Source organism: Bubalus bubalis, chromosome 12 (assembly GCF_019923935.1).
Source record: "Bubalus bubalis isolate 160015118507 breed Murrah chromosome 12, NDDB_SH_1, whole genome shotgun sequence".
In the NCBI taxonomy this organism is placed as follows: domain Eukaryota; kingdom Metazoa; phylum Chordata; class Mammalia; order Artiodactyla; family Bovidae; genus Bubalus; species Bubalus bubalis.
The window spans coordinates 97,889,305-97,915,216 of record NC_059168.1 but is presented as its reverse complement, the minus strand read 5'-3'; the positions used below and the strand labels follow the sequence as shown (position 1 = coordinate 97,915,216).

General features: G+C 55.3%; 2 protein-coding genes across 8 annotated transcripts in view; one reads left to right on the top strand and one right to left on the bottom strand.

Moving 5' to 3' along the window:
• Positions 1–425: 425 nt before the first annotated feature.
• Positions 426–5,250, bottom strand: CDK9 (cyclin dependent kinase 9). Its single transcript, XM_025261706.3, has 7 exons — positions 4,691–5,250; positions 4,116–4,197; positions 3,225–3,315; positions 2,710–2,876; positions 2,425–2,596; positions 2,113–2,261; positions 426–1,363 (listed from the first exon to the last, which is right to left on the bottom strand). The coding sequence occupies exons 1-7, from the start codon at positions 5,146–5,148 to the stop codon at positions 998–1,000; spliced, it is 1,485 nt and encodes a 494-aa protein (XP_025117491.2). The 5' UTR covers positions 5,149–5,250; the 3' UTR covers positions 426–997.
• A 6,594-nt stretch (positions 5,251–11,844) lies between these two features.
• Positions 11,845–25,912, top strand: part of SH2D3C (SH2 domain containing 3C) — a 33,137-nt gene continuing 19,069 nt past the window's right edge. For 3 of the 7 annotated variants that reach the window (XM_006074482.4, XM_025261698.3, XM_006074481.4), the window contains exons 1-2: positions 11,845–12,009; positions 14,418–14,895. In XM_006074482.4, the coding sequence (XP_006074544.1) occupies positions 11,973–12,009; positions 14,418–14,895 (515 nt within the window). In that variant the 5' untranslated portion in view covers positions 11,845–11,972. Of the gene's footprint in view, positions 12,010–14,417; positions 14,896–16,846; positions 16,986–25,912 lie in introns of those variants that run through there. The other 4 variants (XM_025261699.3, XM_006074483.4, XM_006074484.4 and 1 more) reach the window with 4 other exon arrangements.

Sequence of the window (25,912 nt, the reverse complement as noted above, 5' to 3'; positions counted from 1 at the left end):
GCCTGAGAACTCCTGCAGGTTACAGATCTGTTGTCATTCCACTGGCTAGAAGCCTTTCCAGCCTCCTGTGATTGTAAGTCAAGTCTGAACACATCTGTCAGCCAAGGCAGGCTGCCCCGCTGGGTCATCGCTGCAGGTGTGGCTCACAGAAGGTCCCCCCGTTTCCTCCTCAGCAGACTGAGTCCCTTTTCTCGTCTGTCTCCCTGCTTTCTCAGACACTGAGTGGAGAGGATAATAAGGGAGCATCATGGTACCTGCCACTTGGGTACTCAAGAAAAATAAACAAGAGAGACAGAAGTCCCCTGAAGGTATGTCAGGAGACATGAACTGGGACAAAGGAAAGTACCACGTCCTGACAAATGAAATCTCAGTGGTCAACTACAGGGTTAGCTGGTGGTCTGAACATAGAACACAGAACACAGCCGTTTACTGAAAAAGAGTCAACTTTAATTGTAACTGACCAGCCTGTACCCAGGAATGTCTCTGAACAACTGAACAAAATCAACACGATAAAACTGTCCTATCGAAGAAACCAAAAGCATCCATCGGCCTCAGAGGTTCTGAGGGCTAGGCTGAGAGCAGCCCATTCCCATTCCTGAGGCTGGTTCTGTGCCCCACAGAAGTTTCTCATCCCACAGGGAGGGCCGGGGTGGGTGAGGGACCAGTCCCCTCCTCCCAGCATGCTGGGGTATCTCAGAGTCACCGGTGGGGCGTGCCTTTCCCCCACCCCAGTCCTGTCCTAAAGTAAAGGAGACCCCCTGGGCATCACCGCCAAAGCCAGGGAACAAGGTGAGGCAGCTCAGGCGCCCTCCTGGACCCTCCGCCAAAGTTTTACTCCAGTCTGCTCGGTTGGTGCCTGATGCTCAGGGTGTGGATTAAATAAGATATGCGCTAGAGGAAAAACTCACATGCCCCATAATCTCCACGCTGCAAGTCACAGAGCAGAAGAAAAAAAACCAAAACCATGGCCCTAACGAGAAGCAACAGCAGCCGGCCCTCAGAAGACGCGCTCAAACTCCGTCTGGTTGGTGGTGGCGGGATTCCGGCTCTGGTTGGTGGACTGCTGGGTGATCTGGCTGCCCTTCCGGCGTGGAGGTGCCAGGTACTCGAACATGGATGTCAGGTGGGTGGACAGCATGCCCTTGAGGTCCGAGGGCATGGGGTCGGACCAGAAGAAGTCGTGGTTGAGGGCGTCGTCACTGTCGATGCGCTGGGCGGGGTCCAGCACCAGCAGCTTGTCGATGAGGTCCAGCGCATAGGGGTCTCGCACGTAGGCCTTCAGCCTGTCCTTCACCTTCCGCTTCTGGCCCTTGACCAGCTCCACTTTCTCAAACAGCTCGTACTTGTCCACATTTGGCCACACCTGGGGCAGGGGGGAGGCATGGAAAGAGGGGAAGACTAGTTCAGCAGGGTATGTGCCTGGTCCACTGGTCAAGTACGTATTCAGTGACTGGATACGTCTCTGTTCAGGACTTCCCTGGTGATCCGATGGTTAAGAACTGCATGCCAATGCAGGGGACATGGGTTCGATCCCTGGTCTGGCAAGATTCCACATGTCATGAAGCAACTAAGCCTGTGCGCCACAACGACTGAAGCGCGGGTCTAAAGCCAGTGCTCAGGAACAAGAGAAGCCCCCCGCACTGCAACTAGAGAAAGCCCAGGCGCAGCAATGAAAATCCAGAGCAGCCAAAAATAAATAAGGAAATACGTACAACTTGCTCAGATGCTTCCAGACCACCCCAGAGCCCTCTGCGGCCAAAGCATCAGCAACCACAGATGGGACACAGGCACTGAGTACCAGACCCTTTGACATGAATCACCTGGGATACGTGTGCCAAGTGTGACAGAACCACAGATGTCTCACGGCACAGGTCAGCTCTGAGGCGAGGCGCTCAAGACACCTTGCCGGAGAACCCCAGGAACCGGGGACACAGCCCAGACCTGACGTCGCCATGGCTAACAGCAGACTGTGACCCTCCACCAGCCGCCTGTCCAGTTCAGGGCTTCGCCTCTGTTCCGTGCTCCCCTCCTCCCCTGCCAGGGAGCCTCCCCCACCCCCCTCAGAGGTGTGTGGCCTGGGGGGCTGGCCCCAGGAGGCGGGCTGTGACGCACCTCGGGGGTGATGGAGCCGCAGAGCTGGCTGATGAGGGCGAGCTGGTGCTGCTCCGTGTTGCCCTGCATGATGGGGCTGCGGGTCCACATCTCTGCCATGATGCACCCAGCACCCCACAGATCAATGGGGGGGCCGTAGTCCCGCTCCCCTGGGAATAAGAGCACACCAGGGAGGGCCCCCTGAGCCCCACGGCCTCCCGAGAGGCCACGCCCCTGGGGCCGGTGGCTCAAGAAGCCCTGGCAGTTGGGGTGCTGAGACTGAGCTGAGTGCCCAGCCCCTGCTTCCCTCTGCCAGCTCGGGAGAGTCCTCACCGAGCAACAGCTCTGGGGGCCGGTACCAGAGGGTCACCACACGGTTGGTGTAGCGGTTGGGCTGGCTGTTCTTGGCCAGGCTGAAGGCCCGGGCCAGCCCAAAGTCCGCCAGCTTCAGAACCCCATCGCGGGTGATGAGCACGTTAGCCGCCTTCATGTCCCGGTGCAGGATCTGCAGGAAGCACAAGGCGGAGGGTTCCCAGGGATCCCTTAGCCATGCCCACCCCGCAGTGAGCGCAAAGGCCAGCCCAAGCCTTGCTCTCTCCTCCCCGACTAGGGCCCCACCTTGTTCCTATGGATGTAGTAGAGGCCGTTAAGCAACATCTGCATGACCCTCTTGATCTCAGATAGTGTGAACTTGACTAAAACGTTGCTCAGCAGCCCAGCAAGATCATGCTCACAGAAGTCAAACACCAGGTATATACTGCCTTTACAGCGGTTATAGGGGGAAGCTGAGGCAGAAAGAATGAGGAGAGAGGGGGAGGAGAGAAAAAAAAATCAGAAACCTTATATGCAACTCATTTCCTCCAAACTAGCTCCCAACTCCTCCAACCCATGGCCACCCGAATATCCGGGTACGAATTCCTTCACGGGTAAGATATTTTCTGAGTGCCTTCTCTGGGCTGGGTGCTGTGGCAGGCCCTGGGGAAGCACCTGCTCCGATGAAAAGACCAGAGAAAGCAGTCACAGTTGGAATGTCTGGGTTAAGAAGAGGCAGTGTAAATGTGTCCAGTGTCAACTCCGCAAACAAAGCCTCAGTTTTTCCATCTGAAAATGGGGACATGATCCAAACAATTTACCTTTGGTTCGACAGATCTCAATCAAGTTGACCACATTCTCATGTTTTAGAAGCTGGAGGATCTTGATCTCCCGCAATGCTGTAATGGGGAACTGGGTGGGAGAAAAGACAGGAGAAAGTCAAAAGTGGGTAAGCACACTACAGACCCAGGAACTGGCCATGGGGTCCACGCGAAGGGTCAAAGGTTCGGGGACAGAGTAAATGCATAGGCTCTGAAATTAGTTGTCTCAGATGCCACATATGTAAAATGGGAGTAACTATGTACCCCTCATCAAGAACTGAATGAAATGAATCAAAATAATTCAATGAATGAACCGAAACAGTGATACTTCACACAAAGGTTCTGTTACCAGTCATCAGACGCTCTGCAGTTTCTTCAATCTTATAAATTTTGGCCCTATGTCTGCATTTAACCTGTTTGGCAGTTAACAAAAAAGCTGGTCTCTGGAAAGCTGAACCAGAACTAACACACGTGTGTGGCAGGAGAGACTGTTACTTTTCAGCTGAATACCACTCACCTTTTTAAAACCATTGCATGTAATTATTATCATTATTATATGTATATATAATATATATCTTTTGCATTCAACAAAATTAAACCCTAAAGAAAAAGTGTTTAAAGACTTCCTAACTCCAAAAACCCAGGGGCACTGGGTACAAGCATGGGCTCCCCCTCCTGGCACCAAACATATTCACCCAAGAATGAAGTACCAAAAGCTCTAAGACATTTGAATTCAACGACTGAAGTGGGAAGTCAAACTTCCTGGAATATGGAAATTTCCAAACACCTAATCTGAATCTATTACGTTGAGAGTCCCCAAAGCAGAAAGGTGGAAACGCCACCTCACGCCCAAGGGAGCTGGGAGACCTGCCCACCCCACCCCATACTCACCCCCTCTTTCTCGTTCTCCATCAGTACCTTCTTCAGGGCCACCTTTTGGCCAGTCTTGCGGTGCTTTGCCTTAAACACCTCCCTGCAGGCGGAGAGGGGAGACCCAAGAAGGATCTTAGAGGACGTTTCCGCAGAACCCGCCCCTCCCCCACCAGAGGAGGGCCGGAAAGGGAATCCCGGGCGGGGCTGGGCCGGGTCCCCCAGGGCACTCGGCTACCCCACCACGCGGTGACTCCGGTCCCTTCTCGAGTCTCAGCCTCCTTCCCTCTGCTCCTTGCGCCTCAGTAGGGCGTCTCGCGGACAGATCCCGCTCCACTCACAGGCTCCTCTCTGCAACCCCTCCCTGCCCCCCCATCAAGGGCCTCAGGCTCCTCCCCGCCGGCCGACTCCTTCAGGCCCCAGCGGGGTTGCGGTGCGGCCTAGCGAGACCAGGGGATAAGTTTGCGTCTAAGTGGCTTCCCGACCAACCGGGCCCGGGTCTGGGCGTCCCGACGTCGGCCCGGAGGGGTGCAGGTTCAGGAGGCTCCCGGTCCCTGGGGGTTGAGGGCGGGGGGGGGGGGGGTGCCCAGCCTTACCCGAAGGTGCCTTGGCCGATTTTAGCGAGCTTCTCATATTTGGTCACCTCATCACAAAAAGGGCACTCCACCGAGTCGTACTGCTTTGCCATGGCTGACTCCAGTACGCCGCCGCCGCCACCTCCAGCCACCACCGCCGCCGCCGCTGCTGCCGCCGCCGCTCCCGCTCCGGGTCCCGCCGCCGTGCTCCAGGCCCCTCCGCGGCCGCGCCACTTCCGCCTCCACGGCCACTTCCGGCCTCGAGGCGCCGACCCCGCCTCTTCCGCCCGCCGCCCGCCGCCAGGCCCCCTGGGACTTGTAGTTCCCGGGAGGCCAGGAGGAGCCGAAGCTGCAGAGGCGCCTCCGCCACCGCCGCTGCCCCCGCCTCCGCCGCCGCCGGCGGCGGCGGCGGCCCCGATCGGGGGCGCGGGGAGCCGGGGCGCCGGGGCTGGGGCTCGAGGTGGTGCGTCCCGCTGCATCGGCTCCGGCCGCCGCCGCCGCCGCTGCCGAAGCCGCTGCCGCTCTGGCGCCCGATCCGGGGCCAGCCGCAGTGCCCTGCTCCTCCTCCTCCTCCGACGGCGCCGCCTCCGCCGGGCTGCGCTGGGCGCCGGGCGCGGGGGGGCGGTGGGGGGGCAGCCCCCCGAGCCGCGGCCTGGGGGCTCCCTGGCCGGGCCCGGGCCCGGGGCGGCCGGGCGAGGGGGCCAGACGGAAACAGCCGATGAGGAGGCGGCCCGAGAGCCCGGGAGGGGGCGCGTTATAAAGGGGGAGGTGCCCAGGCCTCGCCCTCCCCTCCCCCTCCGCCCGCCCCCTCCCTCCTCCCTTCCACCCTCAGCGGCCGCACCTGCCGCCGCCGCCGCCTGCCTCCCGCCCGCCCGCCGCCCTCGGCGCGTCACCGCCCGCGGCCCCTCCTCCGCCTACGGAGGTGGGGCCCCGCGCTCAACACCTGGCTTCGGGGCGCGACTTATCGCGTGCCTCAGTTTACCCGTACATGCCAGCCGCAGCGGGAGTCCCTTCCTCCCCGGCTCGGGATTTCCCCACCCGCCCCCCACACCCCACTCTACGCAGGCGAAGACTAGAGGTGCTGAGAGAGCGGCCTGGGGTCCGGGCAGGGGAGAACGGGCCCCCACCGCCGCCTCCCCGGGCCCCCGCCGACCCGCTGTTGATATGGCAACCGACAGCCGCCAGGGGGCGCGGCGACATTGAAGGTGGTGAGCCAGCAACGCCTGGGCCTTCCACTCCTGGATCCCCACCCAGTTCTCTGGGAGACAAGAGATGAGACCCACAGGACTTTGGTTCTCGCCGAGCTGCTCCCTAACTGGTCGCGCCCCGGGTTAGTAGTCACAAAGGTAGCCGGCATTTCGTCGGCCCCTCTTGTGTGCTCAGGAAGTGCTGGGCATTCCTTCTGAATCCTGAATCCACCGCCCCATAGTCAGGATCACTAACCAATTTTACAGAAGAGCACATTAAGGCTCGGAGAGGTGAGGTCATTTGCTCAAGGTCTCACAGTAATAAAGCTGGGACTCGAACCTTGTCTATCTGAATCCGAAGAGGATTCTCTTGATTCAGGCTGTTTACAGTCTGTCCAGCAGTATACCAAGTGGTGCTGTTTGAGGCCTGCTGTCCTTATGCCAGGGTACCAAGCCCACCACCATCCACCATCTCCTTCTTTGATCCTATGCCTGCTTCTCCTATCCTGGCCCTTCTTCCCCAGCAGCTTTCTGATACATTCTGGCTCCAGGAGCCTCCTGTACCTCCCTCCAGCCTTTAACACCCAGCCCCCCAACAAGGCTGCCTTCAGACCTCCTCTCCACCCCTCTTCAATCTGCACCCCCACCCCAGTCCTCCACCAGTGGATCCTAAGACCTGTCTTCCCCAGTCTGTCCCCCTGCCAGCCCCCATCAGATCGTTCTGAAGTGATATCTGTATGTCTTTCTCTCCACTGTCATCAGGAAAAACCAAACTGTGACATTTGAGGCTCTTTGCATCTCCCCACCTAGGCTGTGGCCACATTGCTTCCTACACGCCAGGGCCCCTTGCTTTCAGGGCTGTGCTCTCTGATTGCACCCCACTACCTTCTCTTCTGCCAGGAAGGTTCCTGGGTTGCTCTCCAGCTCTTAGTTCACATGGCTTGGCCTTGAAGCTTCTTTGTAGGAGGAGTCAGGAATGGGTCTGGTAATGCTTATGTCCCAAGAGACCCTGTTCTGCTGGGAGGCAGGGGGACTGCCAGGGAAGGTCTTCAGGATCAGGTGAGGAGCAGAGAGCCCTCTCCTGAAGGCAGTGTGGACCAGCGAGGGTTTGGGGCATTTCAGGGAGTGATCTGGGGTCAGTTTCTTGGGTACAGTATTAGAAGCAGGGTGGCCATTGGCTAAACTGGGGGTGGGGAGAGCAGGGAGGGAGAAAATAATAATAATTGTAGTAATTATAGTTTATGGAGGGAAAATAAATGGTCCAAGCTGTACACTTAGCACTTTATGGGAATTATCTCAATTCTCACTCAGCAATATTATACTATTATTACCTCTATTGTACATAGAAGAACACTGAAACTCAGGGGTGACATCACTTATTGTTGTTCAGTTGCTAAGTCGTGTCTGACTCTTTGCAACCCCGTGGACTGAAGCCCACCAGGCTCCTCTGTCCTCCAGTATCTCCTGGAGTTTGCTCAAATTCATGTCCACTGAGTCTGTGATACTATCTAACCAGCTTATCGTCTGTGATACTATTTAACCAGCTTATCTCCTGGAGAAGGAAACAGCAAACCCACTCCAGTATTCTTGCCTGGAGAACCCCATGGATGGTGACATCATTGGCCAGGGTCAAACAGCTGGCCAGTTGCCACACTGATATGTAAAGCCAACACCAGCTAAAGTCTGGTGCCAACCCCAAGCAGTTACCCATGTCAGGACTCCGCCCACCTGGGCTGAGGGTGGAGCAAGGGCACTGTCATGGCACAGCATCGCCAGCTGGGTGGCCAGATGCCAGTGGGAGGTGTGGGAGGGGATAATCGCATTGGGTGGGAGGGGTAAGTCTGTGTGGGTTTGGTTGGCTTCCACCATCAGATTCTCAGGCTGGGGCCCCTGCTTGTTTCTCACAAGCCCTCCCTAAGTTACATCCTGTGGGCAGAGGCCTCAGCAGAAGTTCCGGTGGTGTCATCACCTCCACCACCCCCATCCCTGGCCTGAACCCTGACATTGCCAGTCACTTCCCCTCAGGGCCTCGGGCCCTCAGCCCTCCCTGCGGGATGACGGCAGGCAGGAGCAGTCAGAGCCCTTCAGAAGGCTGCCCAGTCAAAGTGAGAAGAAATTAGATCCTAGCCAGAAACAACTTCTCACCGATTCTGACTTCTTCGCTGGCTGGAGGGAAATGTTTCCTGTTTCCATGGACCGGTTAGGCTGGCAAGGCCAGGCCTGTGGCCAGTACTCAGGAAATGTTTGCTGACTGACTGAGCAGGCTCTGAGAGAGCCTCTGGTCCTGCTGCCATTTAGCAGTTAGGGAAACTGAGGCACAGAGTAGGAAAGGGAGCGCCTGGCCAGCTGTTTGACCTGGACCTTCTGTTTTCTTCCCCTGACCAGGAGCAGGGTGCGGGGCATATGGAGGGAAGAAGAAGGGCTCCTGGGGGGGTGTGCTCTTGTTGCTGGTCTTCCTGGGGAGACAATGGGTCACTGGATAGGGGGACATAGAATAGAGAATGGCTGGGTGATGTCCACGGCCCTGCAATTCCATGGACCTTCTGCCCACACCAGCTAGGTACTGACTGCACGCCTGGCCCCATGATGTATGTCAGACCTCTGGAACTTTACAGCACCCGTCTTAGAAAGCTGCTGTTAGGGGACTCAAGTTACAGAAGAGGAAACAGTTTCAGAGTGGTAAAAGTGGCCTGCCCAAGGCCACGCAGCCAGGGAGCTATGGAGCTGGGATTCAAAGCCAGGTCTCTTTGGCCCCCCATAGAAGACAACTGAGGAAGCTGTGAAAAGATATCTACTGAGTCCTACAGTTGGAGCAGGCCTGTGGCCAGTGTGGAAGCTTGAGGCCAGTGCCTCTGATGGTGCATGAGGTCTGTTCAGAACATGCATATAAAGACACAAGTGAGGGACTTCCCTGGTGGTCCAGTGGCTAAGACTCAGCTCCCAATGCAGGGGGCCTGGGTTCGATCCCTGATCAGGGAACTAGATCCCATATGCCAAACTAAGAGTTTGTATGCCTCAACTAGAAGATTCTGAATGCCACAACTTAAAAAAATCCCTTCTACAGGATCTAAAGATCCCATGTGTTGCAACCAAGACCCAGGGTAGCCAAGTAAATAAATAAAAATATTTTTTAAATGACGACACAAGTGAATGTAATACAGATAGTATTCTCAGTGTAGACATCTTATTTCATGGCCGCAGGATAGTGCGAGAGATGTTGAGTTTGTCCCATTTTATTGATGGGAACAGTGAAGCTCAGAGAGGTGACGTGACTTGCTTGAGATCAGGCAGGTGGCCGTCTGAACTCAGGTATGCCTGGGTAGAGTGACTATGACATTGAAAGGCTCCAGTCTCTAATCGTCCTTGGCCAGATTGCTGACACCTCTGTCATAGATTGGGGAGGGGAGGACGGAGGGGCTAGAAATCAGAGCAGGGTTCCTGGGGCACTGTGGCTCAGTCTAGACCACAGGGACTCAGTGGAGAGAAAGATGAGCCGGTGGAGGGGTGCGTGCATTCCGAGTGTGGTCTAGCCCAAGCAAAGGCCTGAGGCTGGAAAGCGCTCGTGTGTTCAGAGCTGTGGAGTGGGGTTGGGCTGGCCTCCAGCGCCGGCTGAGGAGGGCCTGGGGACAGCCACCGGCCAGCAGGTCCCCAGCCGCACTCCCAACGGCCACTTGAGGCGGCACAAAGAGGGCTCTGAGCTCAGCAGAGCCGCCACACTGAGCAGTCACACTGAGCCCCATTCATTCTCTCAGGGATGCGGCAACTACCCTGGCGCCTGGGCCAACGGCAGGGCTAGCCTGGTGCAGGCAAGGCCCCTCCACCACGGCAGCACAGCCTCGCCCTGGCTGTGGCTGGGACTCCCGAGTGTCACCCAGTGTGCCTGCCCCAGGGTTTTCCTGATCTGAGCCAGTCTGCCCTGGCCTGAACCACCTCCATCCTTCAGCAAGAAGTTCCAGGGTGTACTGGCCCAGGCCATCATTTGCTCTTTTTGTCTTCCCAACAACTCCAGGAAGAGGGGGAGAGGGGGGATTACTGTGACCCCATTTCACAGATGAGGAAACTGAGACTCAAAGAGGTAAAGTCTCTCATGGAGGGTCACACAGCAAGTTGGGAGTGGGTCTGGCCAGGAAGCCAGTACTGGCTGATGCCACCACTTCAGCAGTGAGCCCAAATCCCTCCAACTGCCTCCTGAGAGAGAAGCTGGGGGATCCACCCTCCAGCTTTCACCAGGAAGACCCCTCTAGCTATCATGAGGCTACCAGCCCCTGTCCTTCTTCTGACAACAACCAAAGACGGGAAGGAGTTAAAACACCTGGGTATCTGTCCAGCCTCTGCTCCTCGTTAGCCTCAGTTCTCTCATCTGTGAAATGGGACAGTGCCAGGATCACCTCACAGATCTGTGACGATCTGTGTGGGCTTCCAGATCCATGCCTGGATCATGGTTGATGCTCAAGAGAGGGACCTGGAGTTGTACCCCCTTTTCCTCCCAAGTCCATGGTCCAGAAGCCCCATCCTTTCATTTGAACTTTGTCCCATCCAGGCCTGTGTGCTGCCTCCATTTCATGGGCTGTGTCCCTTTCCCTTCCAGGGCCTCAGGTTCCCCCTTGTCCCATCGACAAAGTTTGGCAGGCCCTTCTCCCACCAAGGTCTATCATCCAGCTGCCAGAAGGTGGCAGGAGCTCTGAGTGTGCAAGTTAGGACCTCAGACTCCATGACTGGACAGGCATGTCCCAATTCCAGGTCACTTGATTTTGGGGCAGGGCCTCAGTTTCCACCATCTGTAGAATGAGGACAAGAAAAACAGTATTTTCCTCCTTAGGGCAAAAGAACTGAGCCCTTTGGCTGGCCCGTACTAGGTGACCAGAAAACGTTAGTCATTAGTAGTCATTATTTTTATGGAGGATGTACAAGGGGCCCCACCTGACCTTGAACTTCCCCTTTCACACCTCAGTGGGCCAGTCCTGGGGCCAGGATAATAATGTTCGATCATGCGAGAGCCTCCATGGGTTGACTGTGTACCTTACGCTCGTGCCTAGTCTAGAAGTTAGGTAACTGAGTCTTTAGAGGCAGGAGTAACTCCGCACTCAGAGCCGGGATCTGAAGCCCCTGGTCTTTCAGGTACCCCCCAGCAGTTGCTGGAAGCTTCTGCAGGTGGCAGGAACAACCTGTGTAGGGGAGGTTTCATTTCCTCATCTCTGTCCTGCCCATGTGAGCGTGCATGCACACACACACACACACGGGGTTGCAGGGTAGAAAAACACCAGGCTGTGGGTTAGGGGCCTGAGAGGGCAGGTTGTCAGTCTGTGCTACCGACCCGCTGTGTGACCTGGGGGCCTTCTGCCTGCCTGTGTCTCGGTTTTCCTATCCTATCCTTGTACAGTGGGGTGGTGGACTAAATTATCACCATGTCCCTGCCAGCTTGAAAAGGAGTGACCATGCCTTGAGGGCACTGATTCTGTGCCAGGCTTTGCACCAAGCGCTGGACCCTGTGAGGTGGGCATTGCAAATACCCCTCACTCACAGAGACAAAACTAATGCTCGGGGAGGGACTTGTCCAGGATCACACAGTGACAGAGGGGGGCAGCCAAGAGTTGAATTTGGGTGGCCTCAGGGCCCACGGGCCAAACCATGGCACTCCCCTCGCCACCACTGCCAGTACATCTCCAGGCACTGAGGCTTAGAATAAACCCCTCTGCCCGCAGGCCTGACTCCCTGCACCCTCCCAGCCCGCTGGCCAGACCCCCCGACAGCAGTTGTGAGGTCCCTGGAGGCCCCCAGCCCAGTAGGCTCTGTTCCCAGAGCCTGCGGTTTCTTTCCCAGACCTTCCAGATCTCACGCGCTTGTGGTCTGCCCCCTGCCTCCCCCCGCTGCCAAGGCCAAGGAGGAGGCCCACAGGGGCTGGGACTTGGAGGGGGGCGCCCTGCCTCCGCCCCCCTGCGGAGAGGATGGGGAGGGTGGGGCTGTGAGAGTTTCACTGGTTTAAAAATACACAGAGGAAGCTAGCGAGAGGGCGCGAGAAAGGGGAAGGGGAGGTGAGGGAGGCATCCCAGCACTGATGTCCAGAGCTTCGAGTGGCCACCCGCCTTTCGGCCAGGGGCTCTGCACGGCTTGCCAAGATGACGGAGGGGACCAAGAAGGCCAGCAAGAAGTTCAGTGAGTGTGGGGTGCCGTTTGCACCGTCCTTCATCCCTCTGTCTGTCCGTCCGTCTCAGCCTCTCTGCATCCGCTTCTTCCCACTCTATCTCGTTTCTGTTTCTCTTTCTGTCCATCTCTGGCTCTCTCTGGAGGACTCTGAGAGTTCCCATGGTGCCGTCTCTCCATCCTTCTGGCCTGCTCTCTCTCTCTCCAGCTGATTTGGCTCTCCATCTCTGTTTCTGTCTGGTCTGTCTGTCTGTCGCTATTCCTCTGTCTCTCCCCACCCAACTGTCAGTCTCTCCATTCGTTTGTGTGTCCTCTGGTTCCCTGTGACCTCTGGGCTGTGCCAAGGAAGACCTCCACGCATTCCATTGCCTGCCTCTGTGCTGGTTCACACGGAGGTCTCAGGTTGGGAGTTGCTGGGGCTGGGGCGGGGGGAGGGGTGCGTGCCATGGGTTAATGTCCCATGACCCCACCAGCAGTGACGCTGGGACCCAGAGCATCTAAATGAGGGGCCACACCCACCCATCACTCTTCTTTCCCAGGTTGCTGATTCCTTCCTGGTCCCAGCAAACTTCAGCTCCCTCTGATTCTTTTTTTTTTTAAGATTTAGATACGGATTTAGTTGTGCTGGGTCTTAGTTACGGCACTCGGGATCTTCAATCTTCATTGTGGCATGCAAGATCTTTTTAGTTACAGCATGTGGGATTTAGTTCGCTGACCAGGGATCAAATCCCAGGCCCCCTGTATTGAGAGCACAGAGTCTTAGCCACCGGACCACAGGGAAGGCCCCCTCTGATTCTTTGGACCTGACAGCACATGAGGGGAGTGCACAGGGCAAAGATTATGACTGTATTCCACAGACAAAAGACCCAGAGACTTGCCTGAGGTCATACAGGGCTACAGAGCAGGGCTCAGTCTCAAGTCCCTGGACCCTGGACTTCAGTTTCCCTCCCTGCCCCACTACTGCTTCCTCCAGACCCCCGGTGCCCAGGAGACAAAACAAGTGGTACGGAGAAAGGAGGCGATTCGCTCGTTGGCATAGCTTTCTAAGAGCAGAGCCTCAGCATCTGCTGATGGCGCTTGTCAGGAGGCAGAGGCTATAACTGAGGGTGGGGTGGGGGGTGGGCAGGCCTGGGAGGAAAGCCCCAGAGCACTGACCCCAGCACTCCAGCGCCGCGGGCCCTCGGCCAGGCTCCGCTTGGCTTTTTGACCCTGGGCAAATTCCTTCCCCTCTCTGGGCCTCAGTTTCCTCTCCGTCAAATGGGGCCATCCCACCTATGTTCCACCATGGTCGTGAGCATCTGAGGAGGTGGAGGATGCCAAGGAAGTGGGAAATGCCAGGGTGTTTTCGTTTTTGCTTATGGAGGGGCCGTAGTGAAGTCCGGCAGACGGCGGTGGCTAGGAGGAGGGGCAGTCCCACAGCTGGGAGCAGGCAGGAGGGCGCTCAGGCGCACCCCTGCGGAAACGCGGAGATGGTATCACCCGAGCACTGCCGCCTGAGTCCTCACCAGGGCTCAGCTGACAGGAAGGAGAGAACTGCGGGGAGTGGGACCCTCAGGAACCCGACAGCCCCCTTCTCATTTCATCCGCACCTCAGGGGCACCTCAGAGCCTCGTTCAAACACCCACACCACGACCCCTGCCCCGACCCTGACACGCACGTCTCACACACACACACACACACACATGTGCTCTCAGCTATATGACTTTGGGCAGGTCATATCACCGCTCTGAACTTCAGTTTCTTCATCTGGAAAATGGGGGATTAAACTTGTGCCATGGAGTTGTGCTGAGAATTCAGGGAAGTGATTAATGAAGGTGGCATGTTTGACAAATGCAAAGGCATTGTCATCACCATCTTTCTTCATTACTTCTGACGGCTATGAAGCATGTTATTTACATGCTGAGTTCATGGCTTTCTTCAATTCTTCCATTGCTCAGAGGGCAGTGGTCCCCAACCTTTTTGGCACCAGGGACCAATTTCGTGGAAGACAGTATTTCCACCATCTGGGGATGGTGGGGGGGATGGTTTGGGGATGATTCAGGTGCATTAGACTTATTGTGCACTTTATTTCTAGTCTAATGCTGTTGCTGATCTGCCAGGAGGTACTGGTCCACAGCCCAGAGGTTGCCCCTGCCCCCACCATGGGGGATGAATACTATAGTCTCTATCCTACTGATGTGGATGAATGGGGCTCAGAGAGGTCAAATGACTTGCCTAAGGTCACAAAGCTAGGATGTGGAATTCAAAGGCTATGGGATCCCAGTGGTGCCATATTATACCGTAACTCCTAGAGGGGGTGTCAGTGAAGCTCCCAACCCTCCATGAACCCTCAGTGAGTGGAACTGCACAAATGTTTCATTGCTTTTATTATTACTGCTGGCAATGTCATTAACTCCTTTTCCTCCCCTCCCCCCTTCCAGAGTTCTTCAAGTTCAAGGGGTTTGGGAGTCTCTCCAACCTTCCGCGGTCCTTTACTCTGAGACGATCTTTGGCCCCCAACAGTATCCGGCCCCAGGTGGAGGCTGACACCTTCGATGCCACACAGGATGACATGGTGACAGTCCCCAAGAGCCCCCCGGCCTATGCCCGCTCCAGCGACATGTACAGCCACATGGGCACCATGCCTCGCCCCAGCATCAAGAAGGCTCAGGGCAAACAGGCCACCCAGAAGGCCCAGGAAGTTGGCCCTGAGCCCCAGGTGGTACCCCGAAGCCTGCCTGACCCTCCAGGCTTGGAGGCAGCTGAGAAGGTGGTGCCAGGGACCATTGCCTCCAGGGAGGACACCCCAACAGTGGGACCCAACCCTTCAGCAGTGGAAGTGGACCCCACGAGAAAACCTGAGGATGCCAGGCCAGACACAGAAGAGGAGCAAGACCCCAAGAATGTGCCCTCAGAAAGGTAGGTGCCCATCAGGGGAGGGTGAGGGCAGAACCTGCGGGGATGGCATCTCCAGCCTCCTGTCAACAGAGTCTGGAGAGGACCGCCCAACACACACATCTGTAGAAAGAAAACAAAATACACACACGCACACACACCCCTACACATTAACTAAGTGCTTACTATAAACCAGGCTTCCCTAGTGGCTCAGATGGTAAAGAATCTGCCTGCAATGCAGGAGACTCAGGTTCGATCTCTGGGTTGGGAAGATCCTCTGGAGAAGGGAATGGCAACCCACTCCAGTATTCTTGACTGGAGAATCTCATGGACAGAGGAGCCTGGTGGGCTATATATAGTCCATGGAGTCACAAAGAGTCAGACACAACTCGCAACTAAGACTTTCACTTCACTTTTCACTACTATAGACCAGGCACTGTACTTAGCCCTTCACATGTAATTAATTCTCAGAAAAAAAAAAAAAAATCCAGGGAGAGGATACTGTTATTTCCATACCACAGATGAGGGAACTGAGATTCAGAGAAGAAATGCCATCTGCCCCTGTCAGATTGCACATCTAGCAAATGACGAAATTAGGACTTGACCTAAGACCCACCTGACTCCAGCGCCCTAGGCAGTCTCCTGCATGAGCCCTCAGCACTGGGCCCAGCCCAACTTCTGGATCCCTGCCCTGGGCCCCCACCTCTGAGTCTCCGCCTTTAATTCTGCTGGACAACATTGCTCCCCTAGGTCTGGTAAAGCATTTGCTACCTAACTTGGGTACAGGATGTGTTGAATTGATGCAAAAATACAAATAGTGATGTGACCATAGCCCTCAATTAGTAAGTACCTGTTTTACTAGGTGTCAAAACAAATGTTACTCCCTGAAAATTCTGTAAAAGATTATATCAATACTATAACCTGTCCTGCCCCCATCTTACCTGAGACTCAGCCAAGGTTGCAGGGGTGGGATTTGAGCAGGAATCTGCCTGTCTTTAGTGGCTGCACACTCATCCATCACATGGTACCCACCACATTCTAAGCCCTACAGCCCTTGGGAGACCCCTCAGCCCTAACCAAAGACATCCCTGTCTTTCCAACTCTCAGAGACTTTGTCTAAACCACACTGGTTATTATAGATGTACTTACTGAAATAAAGAGGGAAAAAGAAAATCTGAGCAAAATTAAACTCTAGGGTTTGTTTTGGAACCTCTCTTGAGTGATTTTGCCCTGAGACACCAAGCACAGCTTCTGTGTGCTGGGATAATTGGTCCTTCTGTGGGAAGGAGGAGGACCTTGTAGAGCTGCAGAGTGAATCCAGACCAGACTGCCTCTTACTGACCTTGGACAAGTCTGTTCCCTTCTCGGAGCCTCGCTTTTCTCATCTGACAAATGCGCACAACGATACCACCTATCTTGTAGGGCTGTGGTGAGAATTCAAGAATAACGTACCCGTAAAAATCTTAGCACAGTGCCTGGCACACAACAAACAACGCAATAAATGGGAAGTGCCTACATTTATGATTTAAAGAACGAATGCTTTCTCACCATCTTTACCTACTCCAGGCTGCCTTCTCTTGCCATCTCTTAAATTCGGCCTCATTCGGGCGTGCAACAAGGATTGTATGTAGGGGTCCGGTGCGGGTCGGGGAGCGTTGTGAGGTAATCCAAAGCCTGAGGTTTGCGGAAGCGGGGCTGGCGGGGCGCAGGGGCGTGTCTGGGAGGCGTGGCCTTTCCATGCTGCTCGGGGACTGTTGGGGAAGCTGGCGTTGGAGAGGGGCGGGGCGAGGCGGAGGCGCGTGCTGGGGGCGTGGCCTTCCCACCCTCCCCGACCCTGACGGACAAGGAGAGGCGAAGGGCGTGCCCGGGGCGGGGCTCGTCCTTCCCAGAGGGCGGAATAGACTGTGGAGAACGCCGAGGGAGGGCGGAGGGGGCGTGTCAGAGGCGTGGCCTCAGGCCAGGCTCCGCCCCTGGAGTCCTGCTGTGAGCTCCGCAGCTCCGTAGCCTGAGAAAGGCGGGAGCCTTGGAAACAGGAGGTCCCCGGGTTGCAGGCGGCGACGGCAGGGAACCATGACTGCAGTGGGCCGGAGGTGCCCCGCACTGGGATCCAGAGGGTGAGTGACCGAGCTGGGACCAAGGAGGGCCACCGTCTGGGACCGGGAGTTGGCTGTGGGGGAAATCTGTGCCCCTGGGGCAGCTGACAAACCTGGGTGCGAGTTTAGCATCTGGCACTTTTAAACTTTCTTTTGGTGCAACTCTGACCCCGCTTCAGGCTGAGCATCTGCTGGTCACAACACTCCCAGGAGAGAGACACTATCACTATCCCTAGTTTACAAGTAAGAAAACAGGTTTACTTGCCCAGTTTGACACAACTAATGAAAGTCAGAACTAGCGTTTAACTCCACCTTCCCGGATCAGACCCCTCAGCAGGTCTTGAGACACCTTTAGAATGCCAGGTCTAGGAGCCAGCCATCCTCCCCTGTGGGCAGAGATAGTCCTGGCAGTGCCTTGGGGTATCAGGCCTGGCTTAGAGCTGACAGAGGAAATAGGGGGACTCTCCCTTCCTGCCCCTGATCACCTGGGATGTCCCAGGGTCCTGAGGAGGGTGGATTAGCAGATCGGATTGAGCCTCTTCCTGGTGCCCTGGGACCCAGTGTCCCACCTGCCTTAGGCCAAGTAGAAGGTGAGGAACTGTTGAACATTTCTTCTAAGAGCCTGTGAAGCTCAGCTCTATGCCAGAGACAGGAGAGCTGCTTTGCAGGTGTGATCTCAGGCTTGTCCTGCCCTGCTCTGGGCGTCCATCTCTCCAGCAGCCAAGATGGGTCTGGGATGGTCTCTGAGGATCCGTCCAGCTTGGGAATGAGGGCGTTTGAGAACTGCCACTGAGTAAGACCAGGGGCCTCGTTCCTGAGTGTCCCAAGGGGGTCATCCCAGTGGCTGTTCAGCCGAAGCTGGGGGAGACATGTCCCTCCCCTACCCCCTAGGAAGCAGGGTGCACCTGGAGCAGAAGGAAGGAAGGGGAAGAGGTGAGGCTGCAGGAGTTTCCTGGTGCCCTGTACTCTGCTGAGATCATGGGAGATGAGAGGAAGGAGGGAGGAGGGGCCAACGATACAGGCAATGAAGGGCCTTTAGCTCCCAAAAAGGAGAGCGCCGTCCAGCCTGCCCCCAGCCCGCCCCCAGCCCCCATCCCCTCAGCTGCCTGCAGGGAAACAGTGGCTCTAGAGAGTCCTGACACTCAACCCTTCAGTTCATGCTGTAGAGGAGGAAGCGGCTGCTTAGAGAGGGAAGGGAGGTCCCCCAAAGCCCCACACCATATCCACACCCACACACAGGAATGGTCAGGCCAGGGTCCCACCAGAGGCCGGCCCTGCCTGGAATACTCAGTGGGTCCCCTCTACCACATGGGCCCTGTGAGGTGGGAGCCTCTATTTGCTGCATTCTACCAGTGAGGAGACTGAGATTCAGAGAGAAAAAGGGACTTTCCTGGGGTCACAGAGAGATTAATTGTCAGAACCAAGGTTTGATTCCAACCTGACCAGCTCCCAAGCCCAAACTCTTAACCACTAGGCCATGTATCACCTGCTGTAAATAAAAATCTCAGAGCTGTCTCTCTCATTACTTCAAATGGCTTCCCATAACCCTGGAAAGGCGGTAACAGGAGCCCATTTTACAGATGAAGACATCAAGGTTTTGTGAGGTTAACAACTTGCTCGAGATGAGACAGTGGAGCTGGAACTTCATTCTTTAATAGTTACTGAGATGCAGCTATGCCCTAGACACCCCTATAGATTCTGGGGAGAGAGCCATGAGCATAGCAGACAAAACCCTACTCTCATGGAGCCCCCATTCCAGGGTGGGGGAGACAGACGATAAACCAGATAACGAGTTACCTGGTTGGCTAGAAGAGAAAAGCACTAGAGAGAAAGATTTAAATCAAGTAGGGGAACTGGTCTTGGGGTAGTGGCTGAAAGTTATGCAGGGAAAAATTCTCAGTGAGAAACCGATATTTGAGCAAAGGAGATGAGGGAACAGACCCCCCTCCCCCCCCCTTTTTTTTTTACTTGAAATATAGTCGATGTACAATATTATGTTAGTCTCAGGCATCCTGGGAACAGACCCTCTTGATGGCTAGGGAAGGGTATACTAGGTCAAAGGAACAGTAACTACAAAGGCTCTGAGGTGGGAGCATACTTGGCGTGTTGGCAGAGCAGCAGAAAGCAAGCTGGGGGCTGGGGAGAGGAGGGGTGGAAATGAGGCCAGAGAGGAAATGGGTTCAGATAAGCAAGGCCTGGAAGGCCCGGCAAGGACCTGGCTTTGACTGTGAACGAGATGGCAGCCGTCGCTGGCCTTGAGCAGAGGACGGCCCCACTCTGACTTATGTTTGACAAGCACCTCTCCTTTGTCGAAGATTGGCCCGAGTCTTACTTTTTTCTGAGGTGTCTCACCGGAGCATCCTTCCCTTCCTCCCAGAGACCCAGGCCCCTCTGCTCTCACTCTTAGGGCCGTTCAGCAGGAAACTTGAGACTTGGAGAAGGTAGCACCCCATAGGAGAGCCAGGGGTACCCTGAGCTGCCCGCGCCCAGCCCTGGTGCCGGGCACTGAGAATAAGCCAAGATGCTCCCCCCCACCCCCATTTCCTTTTGGAATGTTGATTCTGGTCCAAGAATTCCCAACACTCCCCCGAGTCCCACGACCCTCTCGGCCCTGCAAAGTGACGTCAGTTGCCGGGCATCTGGTAGTGATTACCCACCAGGGGAGGGGGCTGTGGTGGGCCCAGCCTGTTCAGTCTCCTCGGGCTCTGGGCGGCTGGTCCTTGTCTTCCGAAGGGGCCCAGCTGCTCCTGGCTCTCATTTCCTGTGGAGACTTTCTCACAGCCCTCGAGACCCCCAGACGCCTCGGGCTGTGGGAATTGCGCTGGCTTGGGATAGATGGACGGTTCCCCCATCCCCAGCTGGAGCCACATCCCCTCAAACCCTCAGGGGACCCTGTTTACAGAATGCTGGGCGCTCTGGGTGTGAAAGCTGGGAAGGACGGGGAGGGGTGCAGGGGGTGGGATACACCAGCTGCTCAGAGGCCCGCTGACTGTCTTTATAACATTGAGAGACCCCCTCCCCTCTCTGACCCTCAGTTTCCCCATCTGCTTCTCCAAAAACAGCACCTGTTTCACAGGGTCATTATTAAGAGTAGACAGAGTAGAGCATTTTTCCTAGACATGGCCCGAGGAAGTGCCAGTATACGGGATGCGCGGGCTATCAGCACACCCGTGTAGAGGAGAGGAGACTGGGGCCCGACGAGGGCGACTCGCCCAGTGCCACGCAGCCTCTTTCACCCCAGCTCGGTGCCCTCTCCCGAGCTCCCAGTGTCCTCTTTCTGCTCGTGCCCACTCCATGTCCTCTTCCTGATGTCAATTCGGGGCTCCTGGTCTGGTCAAAATATTGGTTTTCGTCTCTTTCCCCTCCCCAGTGTCTCCCTGTCTCCATCCGGGGGCATCCCCATCTCTGGGAGAGCCTGCCTAGGGCAAGGAGAAAAGCAGAACCAACGTGAGTCTCCTCTGAGTAGCCGCGTGCCCTGCTGTGAAGCGAGGCTTCCACACAGGCCCTCGGTCAGCGCTCAGCACTTGCTTTCCCCCTTTGCCCTTGGCCAGCAGCTGTTGAGTCTCAGCAACTCCCGGGACCCAGACCCCCCAGCTCTGCCCTGGGAAGAGTGGCCGCTGCTCTGGCCTCTCCCCACAGGTCTGGCACCCTCCCTGAGCTCTGCTGGGGAGTTCACCCCTGTCCAGAAGACTGAGGGCACAGGATGGGGGAGGGGAGTAAGGCTGTCTCCAGGACAGTGGTGGCTCCTTGTTCGGGAGAGGGGGTGGGCAGGGTCTAACGTCAAGGGCCTTCCTGACAGGGAATCCCAAAGGCCCACGGCTGGGTGTCCCCAAAGAGATGGGGGTTTCCACCCCCAGCTCTGTCTGCTCAGAGCCTTGAAGGACTAAGGAGCACAGAGCAGGGCTGTTGCTTTGCTTGGGTGAGTGAAGAAGGGAGAGAATCTCTCTAGCCCCCAAGAAAGGCACGATGGGAGCTCTCTGGGGTCAGGGTGGGGTGGCAGAGGGAGGAGCCTCAGGGGGCTCCCTGGGGTTAAGGGGTTAAGGAACCTTGTATCTTTTCTTCTCATGGGATGCTTGCAGCCCTTCTATGAAGACACTTAAAATATGCCCATTTCACAGATGGGGAAGTCGAAGCTCACAGAGGGGAGGGCGGGGGGAAGCTGAGAAGCAGGAGGCAGAGGCTGGGAAGTGTCCACTAAAGGCCATATGACCACGCCCCAGGAGCAAACTGGGGGACAGATAGAGGGCAGGAAGACCCCATGGCTCTGCAGGGCAAGGCTACCCGTGGCAAGGAAGGGCCAAGGTGGAAGAGGACAGCAGCCTCTTCTCCAGAGTCCCTGCGGGAGCCTCACCCTTTCTCTCAGGCCAGGATGGAGACCCTGAAGGTAAAGCTAGGACTGAAACCTGCGTTGGGGAAATAAAGGGTAATGGACTGTAATTGCAGGTCATTAATTCAATTAATTAAGCTAATGTATGCAATAAGTGGTATCAGTTATTAGAACAAATCAGCTAATACAGGCAATTAAAGGGGTTGGTTATTTAAATAATTGATGCAGCTGATTAATGGAACTGATTTAGCTCAATTGTCACTATTATTTATTAATTGATTCCACCACTAATATTAGAGGGGAAATGCCTTTGAAATCCATAAAATAAGAAATTAATTAATGAATTAATTAATGGAGCTGAGTTTTTAAACATGGAAGCTTTGATTCCTGGATTTAGTCATTACAAAAGCAGGGAGAACATTCTAGAAATCTCCAAGCAAACTGAGATCTGCAGGCTGAGTAGAAATTCCTCTGACTCTAAGGGAGAGAATTCCTCTGGGCAGAAGGTATATCATGTGCAAAGGTCCTGAGGCTGGAGGCAGTAGCGCTCTTTGGAGGAAGGCTGAGGTCGGAGTGCCCGGAGGACCCTGAGGAAGAGTGGAGGGGTGGCTGGCAGGGGCCTGGTCACAGAGGGCCCACCAACCAGAACTAGAGCTTGTCCTCAGGACTGCAGGGACTGCTGTGACATTCGTTCATTCAAAAACATCTTCATGGGGTGCCTGGCACCATTCCAGGCAGAGCCCAGCCCCTACCCTGTGGAGCTGATGTTCTGATGAGAGGAGACAGCACAGGGCAAGTCAGATGAAGCCCTACAGAGAACAATGAAGCAGGGCGGGGAGGTGGGGAGCCTTGAGTGGGCTCCCTTCACTTCCAGGTGGGCAGCCAGGGAAGTCCTCACTGAGAAGGGGACGCTTTAGTAAAGACCTGAAGGAGGGAAGGGCAGGAGCTCAGTGGATATCTGGAGGGAAAGTATTCTAGCAGAGCAGTCAGGAAGTGCAAAGGCCCTGAGGTCGGGACAAAAGGCAGTGAGAAGCTCAGCTTGGCTGGGGTAGCATGAATGAGGGGAGTGTTGTTGGAGAGTGATGGGAGAGGTGGTGAGGAGCCAGTGTGCAGAGGCTATTATGAGGACTTCAGCTCTTATTCTGAGTGAAACTAGGGGCCACTCCAGTGGGTTGGAGCCGAGGAAAGGTGTGATCTGATTCATTTTAACAGGACTGCTCTGGCTGCTGGGGTGAGAACAAGTCACAGGGGCACAGATGCAGGCAGGGAGGCAGTGGCGAGGTGGTGGCCATAGTCTGGGCAGATGATGGCCATGGGTGGTAAGCAGACATGGTCACTTTAGGTCTTAGAAATCCTGGAGTGTTGCAGAGGGGCAGGGAGGGGCCATGGCAAGTTCCTGGGCCTGGGCCTTGACCCGAGCACCCAACTGGCTCTGGCCACCTGATATCCCTGGGGCGGGTACCCCCTCCCCAAGACTCTGCTCCTGCCCAGCGCCTGAGGGGAAGTGGACAGGAAGCAGGAAGAAATGCTGGGGCAATCCCAGTGTCCTGGCCAGTCTGTTCCCAACAGTGGGAGGATTTCCGGGCCTGAATGGCCGGAAATGCTGGGACAGGACACCTCACCCAGGAAGAGCAGGGAGGTGAGCAAGGGGAGGGGTCCCTACTTTACCTCACCCCACCTTGGCTGGACGGAGAGAACTCACATGGCTTTTGGAGCCTGCAGGGGCCGGGTTGCAGCTTGAGGGACGATAGTTAGAGATCAGGAAGGACTTTGCAGGAAGGAGGGACAGTCCCAGGGACTCTAGAATGTCAAAACAGGGAGGACTGTTAGCCAGCATCCCAAAGAGGAGCCCCTGCCCCAGGAGCTAGGGGGAACTCTACGTGAAATCGCACCCTGGAAACACACCTCACCTACAGTTTTTATTTTGTCTCGTTTGTAGCTCAGCTTTTTCGGTTTGCAACTTATTTTGTTAGATTTATCACATTTCAGTTTAAATTTGGGGCTTCTCTATTTGGGGAAGTTTGACCTCTCTCCCTAGTTTGCAGATGGGAATATTGAGGCTTGTGTCAGCCAGAGAACCAGGGTCCAGCCTGACAGAATTAATAATAATAATAGTGATAAATACTGGTTGAGGGTACACTCTTCATACATTTCTTAGGCAATAAATGTGGGCTTCTCCGGTGGCTCAGCAATAAAGAATCTGCCTGCAATGCAAGAGACACAGGAGATAAAGGTTCAGTTCCAGGGTTGGGAAGATCCTCTGGAGGAGGGCATGGCAACACACTGCAGTATTCTTGTTTGGAAAATCCCATGGGCAGAAGGAGCCTGGTGGGCTATGGTTCACAGGGTCGCAAAGAGTTGGACACGACTGAAGCTACTGAGTACACGTGCACGCATAGTTGCTTTACAATGTTTTTGTATTAGTTTCTGCTGTACAATGAAGTCAATCAGCTATGTATATACATATATCCCCTCCCTCTTGGACCTCCCTCCCACCCCCACCCTCACCCCCATCCCGCCCATCCCATCTAGATCATTGCAGAGCACTGAGCTGAGCTCCCTGTGCTATACAGCAGGTCCTCACCAGTGCATGCGTGCTCGGTCATATGCAACTCTTTGCCACCTTATGGACTGTAACCCACCAGGCTCTTCTGTCCTTGGGATTCTCCAAGCAAGAATACTGGAGTGGGTTGCTGCACCCTCCTTCAGGAGATCTTCCCGACCCAGGAACTGAACCCAGGTCTTCTGCATTGTAGGCAGATTTTTTACCCACTGAGCCACTGTGGGTCCTCACTAGCAGCAGGAAACAACTCTCAAGCTCCTGCTGTGTGCTGGCGGCTTAGCAGTGAACGAGACAAAGTCAGTGCCCTGGTGGAGATGGCAGGTACCTGGAGTCAACAAATAAATGGAAAGTGATTGTTTCGGGCAGAGACTGAGGAAAATAAAACAGGGTTGAGGACAGAGAGCAAAGGACAAGGGACAGTTCTAGGCACGGTGGTCAGGGAAGGCTTGGGGACATTAAGCAAAGCCCTAAATAAAGTAGGGGGAGGAGCAAGCTATGTGATAATCTGAAAGAAGAGCTTTCCAGGCAAAAAAAAAAAACAGCAAGTGCAAAGGCCCAGTGGCCTGGAGCAGAATGAGGAAAGCAGGCATATTTGGGGTTGGGAATTCATGAGATGGGCAGTTGGGTCACCACAGGGCCTTGTAGGCTGGGGCAAATATAAGCCTGTTTATGCTTGTTTTTCTGGCATAAAAATGGCTTCTCTTTACTCTCACAAGGGAAGTCTTGGTTTAGATGATAAATTATGTGGCTGGCTGTTTGCAGGCCATGGAGTAGGGTTTAGATTTCGTTCCTTGAGAGATGGAAGGGTTGGGGGGTTGTTTGGGTTTTGCTTCATTTTAAATTAGATGAGATTGCATTAAAAAAATAAATTTATGCTTATTTAATTGGCTGTACCAGGTCTTAGTTGCTAGTTGCAGCACCATCTTGGTAGATTTTTTTTTATTGCAGCATGCAGGATCACGTGGGGTCTTTAGTTAGAGCATGCGGGATCTAGTTCCCTGGCCAGGAATCGAACCCAGGAGCCCTGCCTTGGGCTTCTGGGGTCTTTCCCACTGGATCATCAGGAAAGTCCCAGGGTGGGAGGTGTTTGTGCACAGTGGCCTGCCTAGCTTTTTACCTGAGCGCCACCAGGGCAGCGGAGGGGAGGCTGACCGAGGGCTGTGAGGGCAGACCTGGCAGGTGGCAAGAAGTCTGCTGTGTGCTCCAGGAGGACAGAGAAGGCGCCCCAGATGGGGCTGGGTTGACATACAGAGAGAAGTGGTCAGGACCTATCCTGGAAAGAGACCCACAGGATTTCCTGATGGATTGGGTGTGGACTATGAGTGAGAGAGGAAGCACAGAGGACCACAGGGTTTTTGGCCAAACAAAGCAACACAAAGGATGAACCTGACATCTACTGAGATGGGAAGCGGATGTGGAGAGCAAGGGCATGGGGGATTGGGTGGGGTGGGGGATCTGTAGTCCTGCTTTGGATACAAAAGTCAAGTTCAGACATCTGAGAAGAGATGCTAAGGAGGCAGTTGGGTTTCTGAGTCTTGTTTTGAAGGGGAAGTCCAGGCTGCATCAGAGAAGGGAGGGCATTTAAGGCCAAGGATTGGGGATGTGGCTCATGGAGGTCCTCATCAGGAAGGGTGATATTTATTTGGGAGGAACAAATAAATAAGTGTTTATTTGGGAACAATAGCCACCCCTGGCCTCTGACCTCTCCAGGCTCCATCCAGGCCACCCTTGAGGGGAGGGAAATCACTTTCACAGCCAGTTGTCACCAGCAAAGACAAGGTGATGTGCCGCTGGGTGGGTCCCTCTGATGAGGGGATGAGGGTAGAGCTGGAGGGGAGGAGGTTGAGGCCCAGCCTGGGGCCACCAACGCGCGGAGTCAGGGAAGAGGTGGGGAGTGAACATCGGGGGACCACAGTGTCCTAAAGGTGAGTCAAGACAGCAAGCAGGCACTATGTTAAGCATGTGACATTCATCAGCTCCCAGAGGCCCCGAGACAACCCGATGAAACACAGGCTCAGAGAGGTGAAGGGACCTGCCCAGGGTCACACGGCTGGAGAG